Consider the following 23,363-nt stretch of genomic DNA (forward strand, 5'->3'; position numbering starts at 1 on the left):
CAAGCAGGGCCACTCACTGTGCTTTAGAGTAAGAGAGTAACCGGACATCTTTGGGAAATCAAATGGACCAGCAGCTGGGCTGAGCACCTTTCATTCTGCATCATCATTCTCATGACAGCCCTGCGAGGCTGATATGCTCGCGTCCACATCAACTGGGGGAAACAAGGCTTAGATGTGCACGTAACTTGCTCAGAGTCACATGTTAGCAAGCAGCAGAGTCCACATATGGATGCAGTGGGGCCCAGAGAGTTCCCCTGACCCCTCACAGCGCCCTGGCCAGGAGAGAACTAGGTGAGGCCGCTGTGTCTCAGACGTACAAAACTGTTCAGCTTTCTATCCCAAGACACAGATGCCTAATAGGTTGGGGTTTGTTTTTTTTTTTTTGCCTTCTCAGGTGACTATTGTTGAAAAAGCTGACAGCTCCAGTGTCCTGCCCAGTCCTCTGTCCATTAGCACCAAGAGCAAAATGACCTTCTTGTTCGCCAACCTGAAAGACCGTGATTTTTTAGTTCAGAGGATCTCTGACTTCCTCCAGAAGATGCCATCCAAGCAGCCGGGCGGCAGTGGAGTGGGAAGAAAAGCCAGCACTGTGGAGCCGGCCCCAGAGGTAAGAGGGCCCCTTGGGAGCTGTGAGGTGGGGATCAGGGCCAGGGCCAGGGCCTCCATGCTGGAGTCTGATCTTATGGTGCCTGTTGTGGCCTCAGGTGGGGAGGGCACCCTCTGGGTGCAGGATGGAGAGCCTAATCTAGCACCCATCCCGGTATCCCAGCCACACACTGCCTGACCTCACAGGCCTCTCTGCACCCCACCACACCCCCCAGTCCTCTGGGCCTCACCTGTCTGCGCCAAGTCCCATTCCACATAAGAAACCTTCCCTGGCTTGACCAACCAACCTCATTTCCATCCGTGAGGAACTTTTGCTACACTATCAAGGCCTATCCAGCATGGGTTTATTTACTGGTATTTCTTCTGTCAATCTTTCAGGGATTTTTACAGGGAGAGACCTCCTTTTCATCTATTTTTATTTTTTTAAGTTTATTTATTTTGAGAGAGATTGCGAGTTGGGGAGAGGCAGAGAGTGGGGGAAAGAGAGAATCCCAAGCAGGTGCCATGCTGTCAGCACAGAGCATGATGTGGGGCTCAAACTCACAAACCATGAGATCATGACCTGAGCCAAAATCAAGAGTCAGGTGCTTAACCAACTGAGCCACCCAGGTGCCCAAGGCCTCCTTTTTAAAGACTTACCTTCAATATCATTATTACACCAACAAAATTAACAATAATTCCTTAATATCAAAGACAGTTGAGGGGCGCCTGAGTTGCTCAGTTGGTTGAGTGTCCCAACTTCGGCTCAGGTCATGATCTCACGGTCCGTGGGGTCAGGCCCCATATCAGGCTCACTGCTGTCAGTGCAGAGCCTGCTTCGGATCCTCTGTCCCCGTCTCTCTCTCTCTGGCACTCTCTTGAAAATAAATAAACATAAAAAAAAAACAAAGTTGAACCTTGAACAGTGCAAAGGTTAGGGGCATCGACCCCTCACACAGTCAGAAATCCACCTATAACCTTTGACTCCTCAAAAACTTAACTACTAACAGCCTATTGTTGACTAGATGCCTTACAAATAACATAAACAGTTGATTAACATATGCTTTGTATGTTATCTACATATGTATTATATACTGCATTTTTACAATAACGTAAGAGAAAAGAAAGTGTCATTAAGATCATAAGGAGGGGCGCCTGGCTGGCCCAGTTGTTGGAGCATGCAATTTGATCTCAGGGTTGTGAGTTTGAGCCCCACGTTGGGATAGAGATTATTTAAAAGTAAAACCTTTAAAAAAAAAAAAAAAAAAAAGAGGAAGACGAGGAGGATCATAAGGAAAGGAGAATACATTTACAATACTGTATTTATCCAAAAGATCCATGTGTGAGTGAGGCCGTGCAGTTGGAACTCGTGTTGCTCAGTGGTCAACTGCATTTGTATTCACGTTTCCCCAAACTTTTTACTATTCGATCGTTTGCGTTGAAGTACAGATAGGTCACATGCGATCAATTGATACGTCTCTTAAATTCCTTTTTATCTGTAGACTTCTGCTCTCTCATTTTTCTTGCAGTGTTTTGTTGAAGGAATTGGGTCATTTGTGCTTTTCCTGATGTGTCCCTTTGTCCCCTATTTTCTGTCAGTTGGTAGTTGGATAGTGAGATCCAGATCAGATTCAGGTTCAGTTGTTTGTGTGTTTAGGGGGCAGATCTACTTGTACGTGGGGTGATTGAGGAGCTACATACTTCCACCAAGAGCTATATTAATACCTGGTCATTGTGTTATGTGCCATTATCAGTCACTGTCGAGCCCTGTATAGATCTGGTAACTCATCAGGGATTGCAAGATGGTGGCACTCTACTACTACCATTCCTTCTGTTTATTAGCTGGAATACTTCCATATTGAGAGGAGCCCCCTCATCAACTACCTAGTTACTTGAGGCACAGTTCGCATAGGAAAGGCAGAGTAAACCTTGTAGCCTTCCTTTTTTTTATTCACCAGTTTTTCAAATGATGAGTCAGTTCCCTAGCATCCTCCAGATGTGATCATGTCATTTGTTATGTCTATTTTGTAGTGTAATTATGAACTTACAGATTTGGGCGCCTTGATATGTTTCAATCCATGACAGTTATTATCCTCAGTCCATCTGTGACCAGAGAGAGCCCACTGAGGTTCACATTTGCGCCCTTTTGACACAACCCTGGTCATTTTTGCCTGCTTCCTGGTATGACAAGATGTGTGTGCTGTGGGTCAATCTGAGTTTGTGAAAACACTTCAAGACTAAAAGAGTCCATATAAAAATCCACATATTTGGCTTCTCTGGAAAAATCTGCGGCCCTGGTGTGACAGCGCTCACATTCCCACCAGGTGGCATTGGAGCCAAGAGGTAGCACATGGCCTTCAGCTCCCTAGAGCCCCCATCTGGTCTGGCCCACAGAGACCTTTAAATTTTCCACCCCTGTAATCAATGCTCAGTAAGTTATTAAGCAGGTAAGGAATGGATGGGAAGGGGCCAGACAGAACCTGTTCATTAGAAACACTCAGAAAGGTTTCTTAGAGGAAGTTGGGCTTGATCTGGGAATTCAAGGGAAGAGTAAGTTTAGGTTGAGTGGAAAGGGACATGAGCAAGCATGTTGAGCTGCCTTCATGAGGCCCAGCACCACAAAGGACAGGGCTGCCGGGCCAGAGTTAGCACAGGCCCCTGGCCCCTTCTAAATGGTCATCATTCACCCAACACATTTTTATTGCATTTCTGTCAGGTGCCAGGTGCTATTCTATGCACTGGGAATAGATCAGTGAACAGATTAGACAGAGTTCATATTCTAGTGAGAGAAACAGACAATAAGCAAACAAAGGAGGGGCTCCAATCACATGGCATTTAAGCAGAAGCTTGAAAGAAGGGAACAAGCCATGAAGTATCTGGGGAAAGAGTGTTGGAGGCAGAGGACATAGCAGGTGCAAAGACCCGGAAGTGGGATTGAGCTTGGCACAGGCTACAGAGACAAGCGAAGACCAGTGTGGAAAGTGAGGTTAGAGAGGAGGCAGGAAGCCAGAGCATGGAAGCCTGTAGACCTTGTAAGCACGTTAGCATTGACTCAGTAATACGGGAAGCTGTCAGCACGTTCTGACCAGAGGAGCGACACATCTGTGCATGCTTTCACAGAACTAGTGTGGCGCCTTGTGTTGGGAATAGGTTAGAGGTGCAGCTCCTCAGTACAGAAGCCACAAGTGGCTCTTGAGCCCTTAAAATGCGGCTAGTCCAAATCCAAACATGCCATGAGCATAAACTAGACACCAGAGGTTGAAGATTTGCAATGAAAAGAGATCTCAGTAACCTTTTCTATGAATTCTGTGTTGGAATAATCATATATTGGCTATATTGGATCAAATAAAATATGTTGCTAACACTTATCTCACCAATTTCTCTCACGCTTTTTTAATTTTTTTTTTCAACGTTTATTTATTTTTGGGACAGAGAGAGACAGAGCATGAACGGGTGAGGGTCAGAGAGAGAGGGAGACACAGAATCGGAAACAGGCTCCAGGCTCTGAGCCATCAGCCCAGAGCCTGACGCGGGGCTCGAACTCACGGACCGCGAGATCGTGACCTGGCTGAAGTCGGGCGCTTAACCGACTGCGCCACCCAGGTGCCCCATCTCACGCTTTTTAATATGGCTCCTAGACTGTGTTAAATTACCCACACTGCTCTCATTCTGTGTCTCCTGGACTAGAGAGTGGCGAAAACAGAAGCGGAGTTGGAAGGCTGTTACAGTAGTCAGGACGTGGGACAATAGAGCCATGGTCGAGGGAGGCAGCAGTGGAGCTGGTAAGAGGTGGTCAAATTCAGGGTGTACTTTTTTGTTTTTTAGTTGTGGTAAAAGACACATCACCTAAAAATCACCATGTTAACCATTTTTTTTAAAAAATTTTTTAATGTTTATTTTTTTTTTTAATTTTTTTTTTTCAACGTTTATTTATTTTTGGGACAGAGAGAGACAGAGCATGAACGGGGGAGGGGCAGAGAGAGAGGGAGACACAGAATCGGAAACAGGCTCCAGGCTCTGAGCCATCAGCCCAGAGCCTGATGCGGGGCTGGAACTCACAGACCGCGAGATCGTGACCTGGCTGAAGTCGGACGCTTAACCGACTGTGCCACCCAGGCGCCCCTTAATGTTTATTTTTGAGACAGAGAGCACAAGCCGGGGAGGGGCAGAGAGAGAGGGAGACACAGAATCCAAAGTAAACTCCAGACTCCAAGCTGTCCACACAGAGCCTGACATGGGGCTTGAACTTGTGAACTGTGAGATCATGACCTGAGCCAGAGTTGGCCACTTAACCGACTGAGCCACCCTGGCACCCCTTACCCATTTTTTTAAGTTTATTTATTTATTTTGAGAGAGACAAAGATAGTGTGAGTGGGGGAGGGGCAGAGAGAGCGGGAGACAAAGAATCCCAATCAGGCTCCAAGCTGTCACTGCAGAACCTGACTTGGGGCTTGAACTCACGAACTGTGAGATCATGACCTGAGCTGAAGTTGGACGTTTAACTGATTGAGACACCCAGGCACCCCACCATCTTAACCATTTTTAAGTGTACAGTTCAGTGGTGTGAAGTACATTCACATCTTGTGTAACCATCACCACCACCCCCATCTGTCCATCAACTCTTTCCGTCTTGCAGAACTGAAACACTCACTCCCTATCCCCCTTCCCTGCCACCTCTGGGAACTACCACTCCCCTTTCTGTTCCTACGAACTTGACTGCCCAAGGTGCGTCTTATAAGAGTTCCTTTTGTGACTGGCTGATCTTATTAATATAATGTCCTCAAGGTTCATCCTCATGGTAGCACATGTCAGAATTTCCTTCCTCTTTAAGGCTGAATAATATCCCATTGTATGTTTATACCGTGGTTGCTTAGCCATTCATCTTTTGATGGACACTTGGTTTCCTTCCACCCTTTGGCTATTGTGTAATGCTGCTGTGAATGTGGGTGTGCAAATATTTCTTCAAGACCCTGCTTTCAGTTCATACGGATATACCCAGAAGTTGAATTGCTGGGAAGAAGTCAATGGGTCATTCAGTGTTTAATGTTTTGAGGACTTGCCATACCTTTTTCCACAATGACTCTACCATTTTACATTCCCACCAGCAATGCCCAAGGGCTCCAGTTTCTCCCCATCCATGCCAATGCTTGTTATTTTCTGAGTTTTCTAATGGATGTGAAGTGGTATCTCATTGAACTTTGGGTTTGCATTTCCCCAGTGATTAGTGATACCGAGCATCTTTTCATGTCTTACTGGCCATTTGTTTAGCCTTTATGAAAAATGTCTATTCAAGCCCTTCTTCACCTTTTTTAAAATTGGGTTGTTTGTAGTCAAGTTAGAGAAGTTATCTATATATTCTGCATATTGACCCATCAGATACATAATTTGCAAACATTTTCTCTCATTCCATGGGTTGTTTTCTCATTTTGATTATTATGCCTTTTGATACACAGAAGTTCTAAATTTTTATGTAGTCCAGTTTATCTATTTTTCATTTATTTCTTGCACTTTTGATGTCATATCCAAAAAATAATTGCCAATCCAATGTCATGAAGCTTTTTCTCTGTGTTTTGTTCTAAGAGTTTTTTTGGCTTAGCTCTTGCATTTAGGTCTGTGCTCCAGTTTTTAGTGAATTTTCATGTATGGTGTGAGGTAAGGGTCCAGCTTCATCATTTTGCATGTGAATATCCAGTTCTCAGCACCATTTGCAATAAAAACTTAACCTGTTCCCCTTGAACAGTCTTGGCACCCTTGTCACACATCATTTGACCATATATTCGAGGGTTCAGTTCTGGGCTTTCAGTTCTGTTCCATTAATCTATATGTCTTTATGCCAGTACCACATTGTTTTAACTATTGCTTTATAGTAATTTTTTTAATGTTTATTTATTTTGAAAGAAAGGATGCAGAAGCAGAGTAAGCGGGAAAGAGAGGATCCCAAGCAGGCTCTGCACTGTCAACACAGAGCCTGACCCGAGGCTCCATCCCACAACTGTGAGATCATGACCTGAGCCGATATCAAGAGTCAGATGCTTAACCAACTGAGCTACCCAGGTGCCCCTGCTTTATAGTAAATTTTTCAATCAGGAAGTATGAAACCTCCAACTTCATTTTCTTTGGCTATTGTTATGGCTTTTTGTGGTCCTGCCCTTGAGATTCCATATGAATTTTACTAGATTTTTTTTTTCTGCATAAAAGTCATTGGGGGAGGGTGGCACCTGGGTGGCTCAGTCGGTTAAGCGGCCGACTTTGGCTCAGGTCATGATCTTGCGGTTTGTGGGTTTGAGCCCCACGTTGGGCTCTGTGCTGACAGCTCAGAACCTGGAGCCTGCTTCAGATTCTGTGTCTCTGTCGCTCTCTGCCCCTTCCCTGCTTGCACTCTGTCTCTCTCTGTCTCTCAAAAAATGAATAAAAACCTTTAAAAAAATTAAAAATTAAAAAAAAAAGTCATTGGTGTTTTGATGAGGATTGCACTGAATCTGTAGATCACTTTGGGGAGTATTGACATCTTAATCTTATTTCCCCTAATCCACGACCACAAAATGTCTTTGTTTATTTTATGCCTTCTTTAATTTCTTTCAGCAAGATTTTGTAGTTTTCAGCCAACAAGTCTTTCACCTCCTTGACTAGGTTTATCCCTAAGCACTTTATTCTTTTCCATGTTGTCAGAAATGGAATTGTTTTCTTGATTTCCTTTTTGGATTGTTCAGTGTTTGTATATCACATACGTTTTGGAAGTAGATCTGAGGTTAAACTTTTGGGTTTGATACTGGGTATGGGAGAAAGAGGGGGGGTTACAAAGAAATGATGCTGTAGCGTTGACTGTGCAGCTTAGAGAATAAAGCCACCATTTAAGGACCTGGGGAAGATGCAGGAAGAGCAAAATTGGAAGAATTCAGTTTAGGGTGTATGAAGTGTGACGTCAAGCATAACGAACACTAAGAACGGACTACTGAAGAGAACAAACAGAGGTCATAGTGGCCTTGACTAGAGTTGCTCAGTGGAAAGACAGGAAGAAAAGCCTGACTGGAGTGGCCTTTAACTGGCACAAGGTGACGGGAGCAGGGTCACTTCTAAATCTTACCAAGTTTCCTCAGGAAAAGGCCCAGACCAAGTTTAAGAGTGGAAGTTTTGTTTTCAACAAAAGCAGGTGGAAGGGTTAGCTACAAGTAGATGGGGTCAAACCACCAATGGTAGCATTATTCTAACTGGATATAGAGTCAGCAGCTGTGCTGAGGCAGTAAAGGATTTGAAACACCAATGATAACTCCCAAGAAGAAAGAGCCCTCCCTCAGACCTGGGACAGAGCAGGGCAGGAACCCAGGGGGTAAAACAGAGAGAAGCCTCTGACAGTAGCGGAGATGGATCAGGAAGTCCTAAAGGGAGAGGGCTCCACAGAGAGGTACAGCAGAAGATGGACCCCACTAACGGCTCAGTGCAGAAAGCTACCTGGACCCACATCTCCCTGACATGTATGACATCCTCCTGAAAGTGCAGAAGAATCTATATCATTTAAACACAAGCAACAGAAGATTGTGATTGCACTCCATACAAAGGTATAATTGGGGGGGAAATGAACCAAATAACCTTCCACAGACAATGAAAACACATCAGAACAGTATCCCTCCAAGGCAGATGAAAACTGTACCCTAATATTTCAAAATGATCTAAAAAGAATTAGAGGGGCGCCTGGGTGGCTCAGTCGGTTAGGCGTCTGACTTCGGCTCAGGTCATGATCTCATGGTCCGTGAGTTCGAGCCCCGCGTCGGACTCTGTGCTGACAGCTCAGAGCCTGGAGCCCGTTTCAGATTCTGTGTCTCCCTCTGTCTCTGCCCCTCCCCTATTCATGCTCTGTCTCTCTGTGTCTCAAAAATAAATAAACGTTTAAAAAAAATTTTTTTAAAGAATTAGAAATGACAGAAACTACTGAAGAATGGTATAAATAGAACTTTTAGAAAGCTCAGAAACAAAGTGACCAGTCAAAAGAAAAGAGAGTTGACAAGAGTCAGAAAAGAATTAGAAAAAAACTACAGAAATATTTCAGAAATAGTGTCACATACAAAAAGACAGGGGCGTCTGGGTGGCTCAGTTAAATGTCTGACTCTTGAGCTCAGCTCAGGTCTTGATCTTAGGGTCATGAGTTCAAGCCCTGCATCAGGCTCCATGCTGGGTGTGGAGCCTACTTAAAAAAAGAAAGGGGGGCGCCTGGGTGGCGCAGTCGGTTAAGCGTCCGACTTCAGCCAGGTCACGATCTCGCGGTCTGTGAGTTCGAGCCCCGCGTCAGGCTCTGGGCTGATGGCTCGGAGCCTGGAGCCTGTTTCCGATTCTGTGTCTCCCTCTCTCTCTGCCCCTCCCCCGTTCATGCTCTGTCTCTCTCTGTCCCAAAAATAAGTAAACGTTGAAAAAAAAAATTAAAAAAAATAAATAAATAAAAATAAAAAAAGAAAAAAAGAAAGGAAGCATAAGAGTCTCTTAAAAACTGAGAACAAACTGAAGGTTGATGGGGGGTGGGAGGGAGGGGAGGGTGGATGATGGGTATTGAGGAGGGCACCTTTTGGGATGAGCACTGGGTGTTGTATGGAAACCAATTTGACAATAAATTTCATATATTGAATGAATGAATGAATGAATGAATGAATAAATAAATAAATAAATAAATAAATAAATAAATAAATAAAATTTTAAAAATAAATAAAAAAGAAAGGAAGAAAAATAAGTATTGCACAAGGAGAACACAACAATGAATAGATATCAAAGGATAAGGGAGGGTTGGGGGTCAGAGGAGGGCAAAACAAGTGAAGAAAGAGAAAAAAATAGCCAAAAGCCATAGTATAGAAGTCAGGCAAAGAAGATCCAACTTATGTTTAATGTAGGTCCCTGGAACTGAAAACCAAAGAGCATAGATAAAATAACAACTGATAGAAACTACCAGTCACGAAAACTTTTCTGAGTATAAAAAGACTTGAATGTGCACAGTGGAAGGGCCTGTTGTACGACTGGGAAAACCAGTACACAATAGCCAATAATTGTTACAGAACATGGTAAAAACTAAAGATTTGAGGGGCACGTGGGTGGCGCAGTCAGTTAAGCTCCTGACTTTGTCTCAGGTCTTCGTGTCATGGCTCATGAGTTAAAGCCCTACGTCAGGCTCTGTGCGGACAGCTCAGAGCCTGGAGCCTGCTTCAGATTCTGTGTCTCCCCCTCTCTCTGCTGTTACCCTGTGCTCGCTCTCTATCTCTCTCTCTCTCTCTCTCTCTCTCTCAAAAATAAATAAACATTAATAAAAAATAAAGATTTGAAAAAATTGGGAGGACAACCAATCCAAAAAGACCAAGTCATTTATGAAAGAATAAAATCAGACTGGGATCAGACTTTTATTTCTTTTTTTAGTGTTTATTTATTTATTTTGAGAGAAAGAAAAAGAACGTGAGCGGGGGGCAGTGGCAGAAAGAGAGAGAGAGAGAGAGAGAGAGAGAATCCCAAGCAGGCTTCTCACTCTCAGTGCAGAGCACGATGCAGGGCTTGATCTCACGAACTGTAAAATCATGACCTGAGCCAAAATCAAAAGTCAGAAGGATGCTTAACTGACTGAGCCACCCAGGTGCCCCTGGGATCAGACTTTCAGATAACATTTTATACAAATAGTAACACCTCTAAGATATACAATTTTTAATAAAAATTATGCCTCACAGATTTTCTATCTGGCAAACTGAGGTTCAGGCAGTAAGTAAAGAATATGTAGGAATTTAAGAAATATACCAGCTCTTGAAGAATCTAATTAAGAACAATGTTCAGACAACCCAGAGACGTTTGGAGAAGCTTTGACTGAAAGTCTGGTGGGCACGTTGAATGTATTTGTAGAAACCAGACTAGCAAATGAGAATGAAATTGACAGACACTGTGTACATTTTCTATGCTCTGACAAGAAACAGTACAATGAAAACATGAGGTAAGAAGGCCTGGAAAGTAGAAAAAGCTCATTGCTTGCCTCGTTAACTAAGAGTGAAAGTAAATCACTGTATGTTGGCAGTGAAAGAGAGGAGGGAGGGGAGGAAAGGGTTACTCACTAATTTCAGTATTGCTCATAGCAGGGAGTCAACAGGGTCTAGAAAGAAAGGACCAGGGTACTAGATAAAGATATTATTATAAAGGTGGGTATTAGAACATAAAGGCACACTTTCTAGGAAAAAAAAAAAAAAAAAAAAACTTGAGGGGGAAAGGATACAGTGAGTTTAAACAACTCTTTTGAGAATTTTGTATAAAAGCTAAGAATAAAAGGTCACTTTTCAGTTGGAGCATAACACATATACTCTAAAAAGCGCAGATCGTAAGTGATAGCTCAGTGAACACAACGTGTGAGCACCACCCAGTTGAGGCACATAGGAGGGTCTGTGGGGCCAGCTCTGGCTACATCCAGTTGCCTAGAGGAAGGTCCTGGAGGTGGAGGGGTGCGATTCGGAGCCAGAATGGAGGGGGCCAGACCTGGCCTGCCTGTGAGGCCACACATGCAGGAAGGCTGGCTGGTAGGCGTGGCTGTAATGGATTTCAGATTGCTTCTCGGTCAGTTAAACAGGAGGCCAGAGGTTTGAGATTTGATTCAGCAGGAAGTGAGGCGGGCAGGTGGCTCCCAAGATTTGCACTGGAATGTGTGAGGTGGTCAGCTGCAGGAAGGGGAGGGACTAGCTTAGGAAAACACAGGACTCCCAGGCATCACGGCCTGTCACACAGGACGGTCATTGCCAAGACCACAACCTTGAGTCCGTCTCTTTTTCTGGCACTGAGAGTTTGATCCTCTGAGGTGCTCTGTGGCCTACAAGTCCATTCGCAGTCCTGGTCCCTTTGGGGAACCTCAGGCAGGAAGCAGAATCTCTATATTAGGGCTCTGTTGGTCTGGACTGGGGTTGTACCCTGTGGTTTGAGCGATTTGTCATGAAAGTTTATTTCTGAATTTCTTTTTATTTTTTTAAGTTTATTTATTTTGAGACAGAGCGCAAGTGGGGGAGGGGTGGAGAGAGAGGAAGAGAGAGAATCCCAAGCAGGCTCTGTGCTGCGATGTGGAGCTCAAACCCACGAAGCTGTGAGATCATGACCTGAGCTGAAACCACGAGTCAGACACTTAACCAGCTGAGCCACCCAGGTGCCCCTATTTCTGAATTTCTGAAATCAGCCAGGGACTTTTGAAAATCATGCGGGGGGAAAAGGATTCCAGTTTTTTTTTTTTTTTTTTTTTTTTTTTCCTTTTTTCCGTCTTTATTAAAAACAGCACCTCTGGGGTAAAATTAACATATAACATGCCATATATATATCCAAAGAATACAGTTTGGTGAGTTTAACATGTATTCCTTGTGAAACCATCACCACAGCCAAGAAGAGGGTTTTCTTACAGGGAATACAGAGACAGTGAGGTACTGCAGGAAGCCATCCAGCACCCCTACCCCTGCCACTTGGTGGATGGGACCATGGCAGGGGGGTCACAGACAACAGGACCCAGACTGGAGCATGACACACAGAGGAGGAGCTTACTGGCTCACAAGCCAAGAAGTCCATGCAGTCAGCCGCCTATCCCCAGAGAGGCCTCTCCCCATTGGACTGGGCTTTCTGCCAAGAGGGCAATGTTCCCAGGTGGTGTATAGACCAGGATGCTGGCAGCAGCCCTGCATCCTCCTTGGCTCCTCCTGACATTCCCTGTGGTCACCACAGCATTTCCTTGGTGGCGCCTGGGTGATGCAGTGCCTTCAACCCACCCTGAGCCCAGGGGCAGGAAATGCTGATTAGTTCAGGGCCATCACCCCAGTTCTTGGTGGAGCCCATTGGGTGTGGGGCCCAGAGGGAAGAGAGATGTGCCCCCCACATGCTGGGGTGCCTGGGTGGCTCAGTTGGTTAAGTGTCCGACTTCAGCTCAGGTCATGATCTCAGGGTTCATGGGTTCGAGCCCCGCATTGGACTCTGTGCTAACAGCTCGGAGTCTGGAACCTGCTTCAGATTCTGTGTCTCCCTCTGTCTCTGCCCCTCCCCAACTCATGCTCTGTCTGTCTCTTTCTCTCTCAAAAACGAATAAACATTTTTAAAAAAATTTTTAATGGGGAGCTGCTACTGGCAAGAAGGGAGCCAGTGACATGTGTCCACCTAAGAGCAGTGTTGTTCCCACCAGCAGGTGCTCAGGGAGGAAGCTGAGGGGAGAATAGACAGAATGGGCGCCAGCTCTGGACCACCTGACCCCCTGGGCCAGGGGACAAGATAAGCACAGGCCATTACATCAAGCTCACCTGGAATTCAGGTCCCTGCAGGCTGAACAGTGGACAAGCAGGGGGCAGATGTCAGGTGTCACCCGCTGCCGGTGCTTCCCTGAGGAGATAGGTTTGCCTGGGGAGGGGTTCCAGAAAACTAGGGGAAGAGCTCTGAAGGTTAGGGTTCTCCTGCAGACCTTCATCCCCGATGCCTCCCTTCCCTGCTGCCAGCCCCACGTTGCCCTCCACCCTGGGACGTTCCCAGAACCACACCAGGGTCCATTTCTCTTGCCCTTTGGCTCTCTGTGCAGTGGGAAAGTGGATTGCCAGGCTCCTACATGGAGGAGGCCCTCTTCTAACATAAGGCCCTGTTCCTGGTTAGCCCCTGTGGGGGGTGTACCCCGTGGCAGAGATCGAGACTCCTCCTCACACACACCCAGTCCTAGTGTGCTGGAAGCCACTGCATACCGGTGAGGAGAACCCAGCCTCAAGCTGGCATAGGTGTCCAGAGCAAAGAGGTGGTGTGGCCACTGAAGACTGCACCACACGCTAGACATGTGGACCAGAGGAAGACAGAAGCAGGGAGCTTTGGGGGCAATAACCAGCCCTCCAGAAGCCCCTTCTTCTTTGAGGGGACCTTGAGGGCACAGTGGACAGGTCGCCTGAGGGAGAGAGGACAGGAGAGGGCTCCTTCCCTCAATTGGCAGTCATCAAGGGCACACGCAGAAGGGATGGCCTCAATCAGGACTCTGGCGATCTGGAAAGGGCAGGCCAGGCCATCAGGTCAGGACTGTGCTGGCCGACCTGGCCCCAGTGTCGCCCTGCCTCTGCTCCACTTTCCCTGTATGACTCCTCGCCTGGGCTCCATGGGACCCACTGCACTTTCTTGACAGTCCCAGCGTGAGCTGATCCCTGTGACCAGGGGCAGTGTGCTCAAACGTCGGGCAGCACTACTATGGGACAATCTGGGCAGATGTACTTACCCCTTCAGCAGGGTCTATACCCCAGAGGCTGGAGTGAGGAAGGTGCCCCAGGGAGCAACGAGCACCACCAACCAGGCCCTTGAGGGGCACACAGGGGCTCCGGGCCCTGACCTCAGAGAAGGCCTGGCAGCATGGGCCTTAGGACCCTTCCCCTAAGAGATCAGCCACTGTGAAAGGGCTTGGTGAAGGGAAGACAGCGTGGATGTCCTGCTGGGCCACAGCATGGCCTCCTGCTCGGCCAGACCTGGTGCTTCTCTGCCCATACTTCCCACCCACCTCAGTCCAGCAGCCAGCACTTGTGACTGACGTGCAAGTCAGAGGCCCCACAAGGGGCTCACTCACTGGGTGCCTTCCCTTCTGTGTTGTGTTTTTCAGCCTTGCCCAGCTTCTCCAAAGGCGTCAGATCAGCTCACCAGCCCCTCCACACCCCTTGGTGGCCGCCAAAGCTCCAGCGTGCAGGATGCACCGACCTCTTCCCAGGGTCTGCTCAAACTCTTCCAGAGAAATTCGCCCATGGAGGACCTGGGGGCCAAGGGGGTGAGCCAGAGCATGGACTCCACTGCCATGTAGGACCCAGGCCTGGGAGGAGGCCAGGGACATCCTGCCTAACCCAAGGGGCACAGCTGGTCACCACAGTCTCTAGGCCTCTGCAGGGAGGTTCATTTCCCTGATGCCTGCGGCTGGTGCTGTGCCAAGCCCAGCCTGGGCCCTCGGCATTTTTATCAGGAGCCCTTGTAAATCTTCATTCTAGATGGAGGAGGGCCCAACACCTGCACCTCAGCCCCCGGCTGACTGGTGCTCACAGACCCCATCTGCTTCTCCCCCAGGCTAAGGAGAAGATGAAAGAGGAGTCGTGGAACATCCACTTCTTTGAGTACGGGCGTGGTATGTGCATGTACCGCACGGCCAGAACGCGGGAGCTGGTGCTGAAAGGCATCCCCGAGAGCCTCCGGGGAGAGCTGTGGCTCCTCTTCTCTGGTGAGCTGCCCCAGCTTCGGCCCGGATCCTCGGGGGCCCCTGCATGAGAGCTCCACTGAGTCAGCCAGGCGGGAACGGCCAGCCCTTTACAAGGCCGAAAGGGGGCTCTCGTCTGTGAGGGGCCCACGTCAGGAAAGCCACCGTGGGGAGCAGACACCAAGGACAGGGTGCCGTCTCCCGGCTGGTACCTTCCCACTTGCAGTGAGAGGCAGGTCCCCTGAGGCCTCCTTTCCTTGGGACAGGCCCTGACAGCATACACTCTCCTTGGCCACTTGGACAGTTTCATGAGAATGCTGTTTAAACTCTGGTGGGGATAACCCCTCCCAGGAGCAGTCACAAGGGAACCTTTGTCTCACCCCTCTTAACGGACCCCAGAGTTCCACTTCTCTTCTGTGGTGCATTGACATCTCCATCCTGCCCTGTCACTGCCCCCACGGTCTCAGGAGGGGAGGAGGAGGAGAGAGAGACAGCTGGCAGCTGTGTCTCCACAGGGGCCTGGAATGAGATGGTGACTCACCCTGGCTACTACGAGGAGCTGGTGGAGAAGTCCACAGGGAAGTACAGCCTGGCCACAGAGGAGATTGAGCGAGATCTCCACCGCTCCATGCCTGAGCACCCCGCCTTCCAGAACGAGCTCGGGATCGCTGCTCTCCGGCGGGTGCTGACCGCCTACGCTTTCCGAAACCCCACCATCGGCTACTGTCAGGTAAAGGGGATTGGCCAGGCCCCAGAGACCACATCTCTCACCAGCAGCTCCTACAAGCAGAGCCTGGCGCCCTGGGCCTTAGCGATGGCCTCACAGACTGTGACTGTGCCCCCTGACCCCCCGGGAAAAGCCCGATCACAGATAGAGGTGTAATTAGAAACAGTATTAATTGCTCGCTCTCCTGTGTGCCCTGGCCTGGGTCCTGGAGCATTTGACTGTTTAGTGTTTGTGGTAAAATGTAAACAATGTGTTAAGCGTACGCTTCAGTGGCGTGAAGTGTGTCATTGTGCAACCATCCCCACCATCCATCTCCAAAACTCTTCTCATCTTGCAAAACTGAAGCTGTGTACTCCTGAAAACAACCTCCCTGGCAGCCCCCCTTCTTCTTTACGTCTCGATGGATTTGCCCTCTCTAAGTGCCTCATCTGAATGCAGTCACACGCTGTTTGTCGTTCCGTGGCTGGCTTCGTTCGCACAGGGTCCTCAAGGTTCATCTGTGTTGTATCACATGTCAGAATTTCCTTCCTTTTGGAGGCTGAATGATATTCATTCTGTGTATATATCGTACTTGGTCCATCCATCCATCTGTACACAGACGCTGGGTTTGCTTCTGCCTTCTGGCTATTGTGAATAATGCGCCGTGAGCATGCGTGTGCAGTATCTGTTCCTGTCCCTGCTTTCATTTCTTTTGTGTGTATACCCAGAAGTGAAATTGCTGGATCGAATGGTAATTCTACCTTTAATTTTTTTTTTTTAGGGATTGCCATAGTGTTTCCCAGCAGCTGCACCATTTTACATTCCCACCAGCAGTGCACGAGAGTTCCAGTAACCCCACATCCTCACCAAACTTGCTTTCTGGTCTTTTGATAAGAGTTGTCCTAATGGCATGAGTGTGGTGGCATCTCATGGTGGTTTTGATTTGCATTTCTGGTGGCATTTGATTTCACATACAGGGGACATTTTCCTGGCCCAGTCACATGGCTTTCTGTTTCCCTGAGACTGCAATCTGGATTTCAGGGAGCATGCCACCTCCTCAAAGGTCACTTTCTATAAAACCAGTGTTCTGCATGACGTGTCGCCGGTTCACGGAAAGTCAGGGCGCTGGCTTTAAAGAATTTTTAAGATAATCACCACCACCAAAGCGTTCTTCTTACAAGCCTGTCCATCAGCTCAGGCCGTGTACGGTCCCACTTGGCCTCGGACGCCCTGCTGCCATGTAGCTGTCATGGGCGGCTCACTTACACATCTTCCTGGCCCGTGTCACACCTCCGACACTAAAAACCACTCTGAAGAAGTAGCATCACATGCTCATATCCTCCTCAGCTTTCCAAGTGCCCACTGGCTCGACTTGAGGGACTTGGCAGATGGTTTTTGTCCAATCGATTTCCTGCAAATTGCCTTTTGGCAAGTTGCCTGGAGTTGGGTGGGAGGCCATGCAGGACACTGGGTGGGGGAACGGTCAGTTAGTTATATGCAGTGGCCAGCTCCGGGAGCCTCCCTTGCTGTCTCTGTGCTCACAGGCCATGAACATCGTCACCTCAGTGCTCCTGCTCTATGGCAGCGAGGAGGAGGCCTTCTGGCTGCTGGTGGCCCTCTGTGAGCGCATGCTGCCCGACTACTACAACACCAGAGTGGTGGGTGAGTGCCTGCGGCCCGGCTTTCCCTGCGGGGGTAGCGGCCTTCCTGTGCCAGGCTCTCCACTGAGCACACAGCACAAGTGAGTGGAGGCCTCACAGACGTGCAACAGGCTGCAGACAGTCACGGCTCCCTTTCCACGGATGAAGAGGCTGGAAAGTGGAGACCCAAACACAGACCCCCTACCATCTCACTGAGCCTTTACACATTGCCCTCGGAGTGGCTGGCAATGAGAAGATACTACACAGTCAGTGGTTTTTAAAGGAGAGCCTGGGGCCTAAATTCTCATCCATCCAACTCTTCCTTAGCCTTTTTTTTAAGTTTATTTTTATTTATTTTTGATAGAGAGCAAGTAGGGAAGGGGCAGAGAGAGAATCCTAAGCAGGCTCCGCGCTGTCAGCACAGAGTCCGATGCAGGGTTCGAACTCATGAACCACAAGATCGTGACCTGAGCCAAAATCAAGAGTTGGACACTTAACTGACTGAGCCATTCAGGAACCCCTTAAGTCTTTTTATTGTACAAAATTTCCAGTATCACAGCCAGAGCATGTAGTACATCCCCATGCACCTGTAAACCCAGCTTCAACTATTATGAGCACAGCCAATAGAATCGGTGCTGTTAAATGAAAATGCACTGGCAAATGTGTTTAATTACATTATATAATTAAGTCTGTTATTCTAAGATGTCCTTCCTCTACCATTTGGTTTTGGGGGTCTCCCCTCTTGGGGTCCATTATAAGCACATCTGTTCACAAGCTTCAGAGCAGAACACACAGAAGCCCCCCAAAGCCCCTCTTTACTTCTGACACTTCTAGAAGGGAGAAATCTGTATTTACCCAAAAGAAAATCCAACTGCAGTGGAAGAAATTATTCTTTTCACATGGTGGTTTGGAAGCTGTAGAAAGGAACCCCACAGCGTGTTTTTCTTTCCTGTTTTCTCCACTCCACCCCCTCCAGCCCTCCGTGTAAGCGGAATTGGCCAAGGATCCGATGGACTTCCTGCATCTCACCCTGGCACCCCCTCCCCCCCACCACCCCCGTGAGGACCTGCCTGAGCCAGGAACAGGCTTATCATTCAGACCCCTTCGTCCTCTCCCCAGGGGCCCTGGTGGATCAAGGCATCTTTGAAGAGCTGACGAGAGACTTCCTGCCCCAGCTCTCCGAGAAGATGCAGGACCTGGGGGTGATTTCCAGCATCTCACTCTCCTGGTTCCTGACCCTCTTCCTCAGCGTCATGCCCTTCGAGAGCGCTGTGGTCATTGTTGACTGCTTCTTCTACGAGGGCATCAAGGTGATCCTGCAGGTGGCCTTGGCCATCCTGGATGCCAACATGGAGCAGCTACTGGGCTGCAGCGACGAGGGCGAGGCCATGACCGTCCTGGGCAGGTGACCGAGCCGGACTCCCTCCTCCTGCGGGGTTGCTGGCCGGCACCCCCACGGGTGGCAGAACCTGACCCCTCAGCAGCCCTGGGCATGCCTCACTCAGCGTTCAGTGATGTGCCCACCAAGCACACTCCAGGTGGCAGGGGACAGCCTCTTTTCTGATGGGAGACAGAATGGTACTGGGCAGTGATAGCTCTGGGAGCAGATAAAATGAGTGGTGGACCAGAGCACACTGGGCTGGAGGACCTGGGGGGCAAAAGGCAGCTGGAACAGCATGGCCTCCAGCCTCTAGCAAAGGCTGAGCATCTGCTCTTCTCTCAAAGCAGTCCTGATGGTGCCTTCCCCAGCTCAGCAACCTCACTCCCCATCACCTTCACCTAGATGGAGGGTCCCATGCTGGGCTTGCTCTAACCACTGTCACTTAAGGCCCAGAGTCATCCTGGCCACCACCTCCTCCCGCAGCCCCTGCAGCCCATCCTCGTACACTCTCTGTGATCCAGCCCCTCTTCTCCACCCGTACCGTCTCCGTGCACGCGCACAGTACCCCTGCCCTGGGCCCTGGGCCCTGGGCCTGCTTCGTTACTGTTTTCCCTGCTCCAGCCCCACCCACCAGCACCCACAGGGCTCTCCTCAGAGTCTGACCTTGTGGCTCCCCATGCCACTATAGTAGTTGTCCTCTGGACAAAGGAGCTGAGTCCCCCAGCCTGGCCCTCAAGCCCCTTAAACCCAGAAACCGGCCGGCCCCCCCCCCCCGCCGCCAGCCCTGGCCTCACACCGGCCCGGGCCCACATGCTGGCCATGTGTCTGTGTCCATCCTGGAACACTCCTGGCTACCCAGGCCTGCCAAGGACGCCGCCACCTGCCCACTGAGCCAGCCCAGGAAGATGTCATCCCTCCAGCTGGGACAAACCTTTCTCCTAGTGTGCTAGGATCTGGGCTTAAAAAGGGCCCCCATGCAGGGGACCCCCAGAGGACAGCCTGGCTTCCCAGAATTAGTGCTCAGGCCCCACGAGAGGCGAGAGGCGAGGCCTCTGCCGCCTCCAGGGGGATCCTGGATTTGCCAGGACATCCTCTGGGACATGGCTCTCCCCTCCCCTGCTGCAGAGTCATTGGCTCATCTCTTGCCCTCCTGGAGGCTGCCCCCTCCTCAGCACACTTGTTTATTAATTGGGAGTCTAGGCAAATTAGGTCCCTCCACATCACTTAGTAGGTAAGACATCCCTGTTGCCTGTGGGTGGTCCAACCTTCTGTTCTTTAATCCTTACAGATACCTGGATAATGTGGTTAATAAGCAGAGTGTTTCTCCTCCTATCCCACACCTCCACGCCCTGCTGACTAGTGGAGATGACCCTCCCACAGAGGTGGACATCTTCGACCTCCTGAAGGTGTCATATGAGGTCAGCACCCTCCAGGGCTGTCTGGCCAGCCTGCCCTACCCGGGCATGTGGGTGTGGGCGGCCGTGGCTGGTGGCAGTTCTCTGCTCTGTGGTTCTGCCTCGTCTCACCGAATCACCTTTGGCCGGTAGAAATTCAGCAGCCTGAGGGCCGACGACATTGAACAGATGCGGTTTAAGCAGAGGCTGAAAGTGATCCAGTCCCTGGAGGATACGGCCAAGAGGAGCGTGGTACGGATCGACTGGGCTCCAGTGGCCACAGGTTGCTGGCAGGGGTGGGGGCAGTGATCTAGGTGGGCTGCTCCTGCCCTGCTATCTCCTCACCTGCCCACAGGGCCAGGTGCAGAGCCCCCTAGTGCTGCCCTGTATGAGTCTGGATTCCAGGAGTGAAGGTGCAGATCTGGGGAGGTGGGAGAGGACTGGTCACTGTTCTGTGGTCACGGTGTTCTGCTCCCAGGTTGATCACTGCAAAGCTCTGACACCTCAGAGCCTAAAGGCCAAGTGTCATCCTACTGTGGGCTGAGCCCTCCAGCCTGGGCTTGCACCTGCCCCTGGGTAGCAACACTCAGCTGCCCTCCACCCACCCAGCCCCCTGTGCCTCCCCTACAAGCCTTTGTCCTCCCCAGCTCTGGCGAGAGAATTTACTGGCAGGTTCTAGGACGCCTGCCAAAAAGCCAGGGCCAGAGTCTTTCCAGAGATTCAGATAGCAGTCACTAAATGACTGCCCCTCACCCTGTGTACCTGACTGGGCATCAGGACAGACAGGCCTCCCTCCCGCCACCATGCTCAGCACGGAGCTTGGAAAGCGTAGACTGAATAACAGGATAGGTGACCAGGGATACTCGTGTGGTCCACACCTTCTTTCCTGAATGGGCTGCCATTGTGTGCTTGGCCAGCTGGCAACATTAAGAGGGTGGTCTGTGTCTTAACCTTCATCCACATGGGAATTCTGTCAAAGAGCTAGAATTTGAGAATCCATCAGTACATCCTGTTTCTCTTTCCTTCTAGGTCCGAGCTATACCTGGGGACATTGGTTTCTCAATTGAAGAGCTGGAGGACCTTTACATGGTGTTTAAGGTGACAGCCTAGAGCAAGGGCAGAACCAGTACCCCATCCCAGTCCCCTAAATGTGTCCTCAGTGCAGCAACCTCCTGCCAGAAGAGACATCGATTTAAAAATGTCCTCAGATGCAGTTACCACAAACCTCACATGGTAGAATTTAATTCTCCATGGAGTTTAGGCAGGACGCTTTCTTAAAGTGGCAGAAAGCCCACTCTAGTCAGCTTACACAAGAGGGAAAGCATTGGCTCATGTTACTGGAAAGTCTGGGAAATTCACAGCTTCAGGCATGGCTGGATCCAGGTGCTTAAACATGCAGGCAGGTTTAAGAATGGCAGGACTGTCCTCAGAAGCTCCAGGGTCATCCTGTTCTCTCAAGGGAAAAAGCTTTTTCTTTCCAAGTAGTTTTAGCAAAAAGTCCAGAGTGAATTGTTGGACTCAAGTTAGGTGCTGTGGCTATAGGAGGGTTATTACTATTGAGCCAAAACTAACTAGGCCATGTGCCTGTCCCACGCCCTGAGGATGGGACAGGAGGCGGTCTCCAAAAAGATTTCAGGTGCTGTTACCAGAAGGGGAAAAGTTGTGATGAGCAGGCAGAAACAACACAGTCCACACTTCTTGTTATTGGTTCCCATCTGCCTCTGGTTTGCCAGCCAGGGTGGCCACTGTGATGAGCCTTCCAGTCAGAACGGCCCAGTCAGTGCTACCTCTCACCCGCTATGTCTCAGTTCCTGCATGTGTGAACAAGAGGCTGGTGGTACCAATGTGGGAGGTTCCCTGCCATGTCTGGCCTAGTGCTCCCCACCCCAGTGCCCTTCAGACTCAGACAGAAGAGGAGGGTGGACTCGCTGGCCAGCCTGGAGGTCCTAACCGCCCAGGCTCTGGGAGGCCAGGCCATCTCACCAGGCCGTGCCCTCCACAGGCCAAGCACCTGGCAAGTCAGTACTGGGGGAGCAGCCGCCCCACGGCTGTGCGTCGGGACCCCAGCCTGCCGTACCTGGAACAGTACCGTATCGATGCAGGCCAGTTCCGGGAACTCTTCGCCAGCCTGACACCCTGGGCCTGCGGCTCCCACACGCCTGTACTGGCGGGGCGCATGTTCCGGCTCCTGGATGAAAACAAGGACTCTCTGATCAACTTCAAGGAGTTTGTGACAGGAATGAGTGAGTAGCTCCAGGGCCCTTCCTCAAGAAGCCTCCAAATGCCAGCCCAGCCAGTCTTCCCATTGCAGCAAGATCCTTGATATAGAAAGGGCAGTTTTCCCACGGGGAACACGTAGGGGTCTAGTGGGGTTGTCTCCTCCACCCCTCCCTCAGGCCAGGGCTGCACAGGGTGGGTCCACAGAACCTGAGAAGGGGAAAGCCCAGGGACAGTGGGAGACCTGGGGCTTGCTCCAGGGACCTCTCCAGGAGGGAGTCAGGGTATGAGGAGGGACACACCAGAACCCACTGGAAGGGGAGGTGCTCCAGTGTGGACTGGCCGTGGGGCTTTGGTGCCCTGTAGCCAGCATGCCTCCTCACTGGCCTTCCTCTGCAGGCGGGATGTACCATGGGGACCTGACCGAGAAGCTCAAGGCACTCTACAAGCTGCACCTGCCCCCAGGTGAGAGTCACCAGTGAGGGCCTCTCATGCATACAGGGTTGGGGCTGCAGTGTCCCAGGGCACAGGCCTCTGTGTGGTGCTGGGCCTAGGGGGCCTAGGCATCATAGAGGTTCCACATCCTGACAGAGTGGGAGGAGGAGGCCGGAGCACTGGGGTAGGGCCAAAACCTGAGAGGGACTGTCTCAGAGGACTCAGACCATGGGCAAGGACCCAGGTAAGACACAGGGAAGCTCCTGTCTGTCCCCTGAGGGTCAGCCTGGGGGCACTGCCAAGGCCCTCAGAATGGCCTGGGTAGCCCTGCTGTGCAGCCACGAGCAGGAGCTGCTCTCCCTTGGCTCCCGGGCCTGAGCCTGCCGGAGATGCTGACAGGCTGGGATGGGATGAAGGGTGCCCAGCAGCCAGTCCTAAGCCAGGCCGGATCCCACGGTCTCTGGGTTCCCACTGTGCAGGTAGAGCTCACCCAGCTCAGCAAAGGTAGCCACATGGAGAGTTCTCCAAGATGGGGAAATTGAGACTTGGGCAGGTGAGAATTCTAGCCCTGGGCCCTCTACCCTGGGGTAGAGCTACCTTGGGCCCCTGCTGTTGTTCATTACCCGCCCTGGGGAGTCTGCGGCTGCCTCCGAGTAGGCCCAATGGTTTTTAGAACACTGTGCTGTGCTCACCCTAGAGGCTGTCACTTAATTGGCCCAGAATGCGGGTTTAAATCTCTCCCCCCTCAACCGGCAGGGGCGGGGGTGTTCTGAGCAGCCAGAGCTGGAAGGCCCTGCTCTTGACACAGGTATTCTCACCTGTGGCTGGTTTTCCCTGTAAT

General features: G+C 50.2%; 1 protein-coding gene across 2 annotated transcripts in view; it reads left to right on the forward strand.

The window, feature by feature from the left end:
- Positions 1-23,363, forward strand: part of TBC1D9B (TBC1 domain family member 9B) — a 44,715-nt gene that overhangs the window by 14,549 nt on the left and 6,803 nt on the right. For both annotated transcript variants that reach the window (XM_040444180.1, XM_040444181.1), the window contains exons 6-16: positions 395-607; positions 14,171-14,332; positions 14,623-14,773; positions 15,265-15,479; positions 17,000-17,117; positions 18,215-18,500; positions 19,765-19,894; positions 20,024-20,122; positions 20,900-20,968; positions 21,873-22,113; positions 22,487-22,552. In XM_040444180.1, the coding sequence (XP_040300114.1) occupies positions 395-607; positions 14,171-14,332; positions 14,623-14,773; positions 15,265-15,479; positions 17,000-17,117; positions 18,215-18,500; positions 19,765-19,894; positions 20,024-20,122; positions 20,900-20,968; positions 21,873-22,113; positions 22,487-22,552 (1,750 nt within the window). The remainder of the gene's footprint in view (positions 1-394; positions 608-14,170; positions 14,333-14,622; positions 14,774-15,264; positions 15,480-16,999; positions 17,118-18,214; positions 18,501-19,764; positions 19,895-20,023; positions 20,123-20,899; positions 20,969-21,872; positions 22,114-22,486; positions 22,553-23,363) is intronic.

The sequence above is a fragment of the Herpailurus yagouaroundi genome, unplaced genomic scaffold (genome assembly GCF_014898765.1).
Source record: "Herpailurus yagouaroundi ecotype Mexico unplaced genomic scaffold, PumYag 192, whole genome shotgun sequence".
Classification (NCBI taxonomy): domain Eukaryota; kingdom Metazoa; phylum Chordata; class Mammalia; order Carnivora; family Felidae; genus Herpailurus; species Herpailurus yagouaroundi.